Source organism: Tarenaya hassleriana, unplaced genomic scaffold, assembly GCF_000463585.1.
Source record: "Tarenaya hassleriana unplaced genomic scaffold, ASM46358v1 Cleome7, whole genome shotgun sequence".
Classification (NCBI taxonomy): Eukaryota; Viridiplantae; Streptophyta; class Magnoliopsida; order Brassicales; family Cleomaceae; genus Tarenaya; species Tarenaya hassleriana.
The window spans coordinates 3,924,099-3,929,051 of NW_010969548.1; the positions used below are offsets into that span (position 1 = coordinate 3,924,099).

The 4,953-nt window shown below is 44.0% G+C and overlaps 2 protein-coding genes across 4 annotated transcripts in view; one reads left to right on the forward strand and one right to left on the reverse strand.

Annotated features, from left to right (window-relative positions):
- The first annotated feature begins 320 nt into the window (after positions 1 to 320).
- LOC104801253 (beta-carotene isomerase D27, chloroplastic) lies at positions 321 to 2,265 on the forward strand. The gene is made up of 7 exons (XM_010524455.2): positions 321 to 592; positions 684 to 832; positions 928 to 1,020; positions 1,147 to 1,208; positions 1,353 to 1,459; positions 1,968 to 2,060; positions 2,162 to 2,265. The coding sequence occupies exons 1-7, from the start codon at positions 352 to 354 to the stop codon at positions 2,194 to 2,196; spliced, it is 780 nt and encodes a 259-aa protein (XP_010522757.1). The 5' UTR covers positions 321 to 351; the 3' UTR covers positions 2,197 to 2,265.
- Positions 2,266 to 2,412: 147 nt separating this feature from the next.
- The window catches only part of LOC104801252 (putative clathrin assembly protein At1g03050), a 3,285-nt gene continuing 744 nt past the window's right edge, over positions 2,413 to 4,953 (reverse strand). The window contains exons 1-4 of one of the 3 annotated variants that reach the window (XM_010524453.1): positions 4,826 to 4,947; positions 4,048 to 4,734; positions 3,100 to 3,957; positions 2,413 to 2,878 (exon numbers count right to left, since the gene is read on the reverse strand). In XM_010524453.1, coding sequence (XP_010522755.1) covers positions 2,595 to 2,878; positions 3,100 to 3,957; positions 4,048 to 4,729 — 1,824 coding nt within the window. In that variant the 5' untranslated portion in view covers positions 4,730 to 4,734; positions 4,826 to 4,947 and the 3' untranslated portion in view covers positions 2,413 to 2,594. Of the gene's footprint in view, positions 2,879 to 3,099; positions 3,958 to 4,047; positions 4,738 to 4,825; positions 4,948 to 4,953 lie in introns of those variants that run through there. The other 2 variants (XM_010524454.1, XM_019201025.1) reach the window with 2 other exon arrangements.

Sequence of the window (4,953 nt, forward strand, 5' to 3'; positions counted from 1 at the left end):
ATGAAATCGAAACTTATTTAATAAAAGTTTGATATATTTTCCAAAATTCGCAAACCAATAAAAATGTCAAATCAATTTTACTCCGACTTCATATAAGCCATGGGCTTTAGCTCTTCTCGGCTCAATAAATTGGGCCTCGTTTTAGTATTTTTAATGGGCCTTAACAGGCCCACATGTAATAAAGCGGAAAATCGAGTCAGGACAGTCTTACGCGCGCCCCAGCGCGTGAAGGACACCGCCCAAACAAAGGAAAAAACCAGATTTGTACTTTTGTCGGGGTCTAGACAAAGTATAAATAACCTTCCAAGGCCTGAAGGATCTCACACTGTCTGCTCCTTCTGTACATCCAAGATGGACATCAGACCACTTGCTCAGGCTAAGAGCTTTCCATTCACAGTTCCATCCGCATCTATACGTTCACCAACATCAAAACACTTTCACGTTTCTGCAGTTCTTGGCACAAATCCTTTACACACGAAGATCAAAGAGAGGGTAGTGATTGAACCTGCGAAGAATAACGAAGCTTATGACGATAATGGGTTTGCGAAAATGGCCATCGGTTATCTATCAAAGACTCTCCAGAAAACAGCAGGTTCGTCTCTCCACTGTTCTCGATTGTTCAGCCAAATCCCGAAAACCAGAAAGATGCTTAACGGGCAAGAAAACCGGAACTTTTTTTGCAGGGGTTAGCAGTAGTAGTAGTACAAAGGGTGGTTATGGTAGTTTAGTGGAGGCAGCCGCCATGGTTGCCAGAAACTTTGAGCCGAAGCAACAACATGAACTCATTCTTCGCGCTCTAGAGAGAGCTATCCCGAGAACCATACTCTCCTTGGCAAGTCCTTCACTGCATGTTTGTCTGAATTTTGATATCTGGGATGTATAAATATATAGTGCAGTGAATAGTGTAACATGCTATGGTAAATACAGATACGGATATTGCTACCACAGTCAAAGCTGACAAGGGAAGTGTTTGCAGTGTTCACAACGATATTTTTCGCTTGGCTTGTTGGCCCTTCAGAGGTTAGGAGATGTACAAATAGCATCTTTTTGTTTTCTTCAAATATATCATTTCAGAACAAGTTCTTGCCGTAGTTTACTGGCGTGACGGGATAAAACCCGTTTTCTCGTGAATGTTGTGATGAAAAGGTGAGAGAGACCGAGTTCAACGGAGGAAGAGAAAAGAGAGTTGTGCACATAAGGAAATGCAGGTGAGCGCTTTGTGAGCTTTAAAACTCTTAAGGCATTCGTCCCGCTCGCCAAATTCAGACAAACTCGGGTTTTGAGTTAAGCTGTTCCAATCATCATGAGATCCACACCATTAATGCCAGTTCTTGGGCCGAAACTTACTGCAGGTTTCTTGAGCAGAGTAACTGTGTGGGGATGTGCACTCACCTGTGTAAGATACCATCCCAAACATTCATCAAGAACTCCTTGGGAATGCCTGTCTACATGAACCCCAGTAAGTAAAACATCAATTATTCCCAGAAAGAGGTTTAATGTGTTTAAGGCATGATCCAAAAAGCTGGAAGATTTGGCATAATACAACAGTTGCAGAGAGAGAGAGAGGCTTTACTGATATAAGCAATGTTACTACAAAGAGGAGGAGAAGTAATCATATGGTTAATGGGGTAGTAGTAGAAGCAATTGAATGTGGATTCTATGTTCATAATGTGAAGAAGGGCCCACTGAATCACCACTGAGGGCACAAAACCCTCATGTAGAGTGCAGACCCATCATCGAGTGTTGAAGGCTATGTGAAAGCCACCATGGGTTTTTTTTTTAAAAAAAAAAAAATCATGAATGATGATTGTTGTTGAAAATCCAAAATGATGCTTCTCCAACTACTCCATATGCATACCAAAAACATAAACACAATCATTTCTGACGGAGGGTATCTGTCAAAAAACTATTTTTTCTTCTACGTGTGAATGATGGAATCTGAGTTCACGTACTTGTTCGAGTCGCAGATTTCGATGACATGAGCTGCGAGATGGTGTTTGGACAGGATCCTCCTGAACTTGAGGACGACCCTGCAACGAAACAGCCTTGCTACACATCCTGTAAGAATCTAAAACTCTAAAAGAAATTGTTCCAAAGTCTTCTGAAAGAGAGAACTTGAGAATTTTTGTGAAAGAAAGATCTTCTCTCTTTTTCCTGGCAGGCAAATCGAATCGAAAGTACGGTGTGAAGCACTGAAGGCATTATATATACTTATAAGCTTCGATACATTCAAGAACACATACCAAAAAACAACAACAGCAAGTCTCTGCTTTGTATTTACGTTTGTGGTTGAATGAAAGACACCATAGTTACCGAGACTCTGAACATGCAGCTTCAAGCAACATAAGGGTACAATTTCGGACAAGGAAGATGCAAGAAAGCTTCAGAAAACTAAAACATATTCTATAGAAGGAGAAAGAACAAGACGGCTTTTTTTTTTGGTTTCGATTAAAAATGCAAAACACAAATGTTCTTACCAATTATACAACAATGTTGCCAAGGAATCGTTTGCATGTGACAGAAAACAGAACAACCGGACCTAATAAAATGCTTTTTTCAGACCAAACTATAAAAACATGGGCGAAATGGAAGAATCAATAGCGAGGTGAGTAGGAGAAAGGACTGGGGGAGTAAGGGAAATTAGGGTTAAGGTTCTGTCTGAAACCCAAGTGGCCTTGTTTTCCATCTTTCGAGTATTGCTCCCACATAATCTGCTCTTCCTTTAACAGCCTCTGTTTCTTCTCCATGTCCTGCATCTGCACGTACGGTGGCGGCGCCACTGCCAGCGACGCCGCAAACGGGTCGAGGTTCACCGGACCGCTACCGTTACCGTTACTGTTACCAGTCGGAGGAGGAGCCGGCAATGCCAGCATTGTGGCTGCATCATAAAAGTTTTATTATCAGATGATACATCACAGTGACACAGCGAAAATGTTCATCAACGGACCTGCATTTGAATCGAACTTTCAGAAAAAAAAAGAAGAGAATTTTTAGCACCTAAATTTTCTTTGTTAAAACGAAACCTTTGAGCGTATTTTGTTTCTGCATGGGTTTAGGTTCGTTGGTGTGTGTGTATATATATATGAATACTGATCTTACGTGCAGGTCTGCCAGCGGAGCCAAAGGCGACGCTACTGGCGCTACCGCTGGCTCCGTAGGCAGTCGAGGCATTGACGGCGGCAGTGGTGGCGCCGTGCTGATACATCCCGTCGAGCAACAACATGTCGAAACCTCCTCCGAGTTGTGTCTTCTGTCCCGACAAGTTTGTCTCCGACTGTACCAACGCTGTCTCCCAATCTGCCGCGTCATCCTTGAATGCCTCCCACGGCGGAGCTGTCGCCGTCTCGGACACAGCTCCGTCGAACAACGCCAATGCCAAGCTGTCTCCGCCGCTGGTTTCGCCAGCTGTGTCCGCAAGGTTCAGCAAATCACCCTCTTGTTGTTGTTGTTGTTGTTGATTCTGTTTCTCTATTTCTAGTCCTTCCTCTGTTTCTTGTTCGTTTTCGGGTTCCTGTACTTTCGGTGGGGGTTCGGGCAATGCCTTGATCGAGTTCATGTCTTCTTGTGCTTCGGATTCGTTATCTGCTTTCTCGCTGCCTTCGTCGGCCTCAGATTTGAGAGATTTTGTTTTCTGGGTTTGTACTAATGCAGATTTGTCCCTGATGAACTCATCCATGAGGTCGAGTTTCTTCTGGGTGATCTTCTCCACCTCGGGATATTCAGAAGATCGAGCAATGCCCATGTTCTTGTACCAGGTAAAGCATGAATCAAGCTCATCGAACTGCTTCGAGACGCGGCAAAAGATGTCGTAGACCTTGATTGAATTGGGAATGTCTAGCTCCATGAACCGGTCGATCAAGATTCCCAGAATCTCTGTTATGTCGTAATATATTTGAAAACTCTCCTTCACTATTGGATACAGAGCCACAACCACCACTCTGTTGTTCCTCGCAGATCCTGTTTTCAGACGCCAAGAAGACAAGAGAGTTTACATAATATCGGACTAGAAAAAAAAATCGAAGGAAAAGATCAGAGTTCAGACAAAACCTGTAGGGCGACAAGCCAAGAAACGATCGAGAAGTTGTTGAAGATGATGAACTCTGGTGAAAATCTGCTCTGTTTTCATCTCAGAAATGGGCATTGACCTGACGACGATAGCAGAAGAAAGATCAGATTCTTCCCGATCCCGATCCCGATCATGATCACGGTCCTCTTCTTCTTCGCTCACGCTATAGATTCCCCGCTTTCCATGCCTCCCCTGCATCCGGAAATCAAGCCTTTCATCCAGATACAAAGCATACGTCCTGACAAACGCCGAATAATCCCAAGAATTAGAGCGAGAGGCGTCCCTAAAATCGGACATGTTCAGGAGCCTGGTCCCACGCCTAGTCGCGAAGAAGATCTCCTGCTCGTAGGCTTGATCTCCTTCTCCCAGGAGGCGTTGGATCAGTATCAATGTCTTGAGAGCCACCGTCCAGTTCTTTGTCTTGTTGAGCCTTCGAGAGAGAGTGTTAACGCACGCGCTGATATAGTTGCGTGAATACGAGGTTAGACTCAGTATCTCTCTTATGTATTTCTCCTCCGCTGGGTACTCTTCGTGTCTGGTCGCTTTCACAATGGCCACGTCCAGTTCCGACAACGAAGCGCTTCGTCCTCCGACTTTTGCAAGGCCCACACTCGTCTGGTCCTTGACCGCTCCAATGGCTCTTTTCAATTTACTCGAACCCATTGTTACTACTTAGAATTCAAGAGAAAAAATGTATCAAATGCAAAAAAAAAACCCAACAGATAAGGGAAAAAAAAGGGAAGAAGAAACGACGAATACTGTTTTATTCGTCGTCGTAGACGTTGGTCGTCTCCTTCTCCTCTGTCTTAGTTTTGTCTGTCTTGTTGTTGTTAATGGGCTATCTTTGCCGGTCGCCGAGGTTGTAGGATTATTGGTAGGGGGAAAGA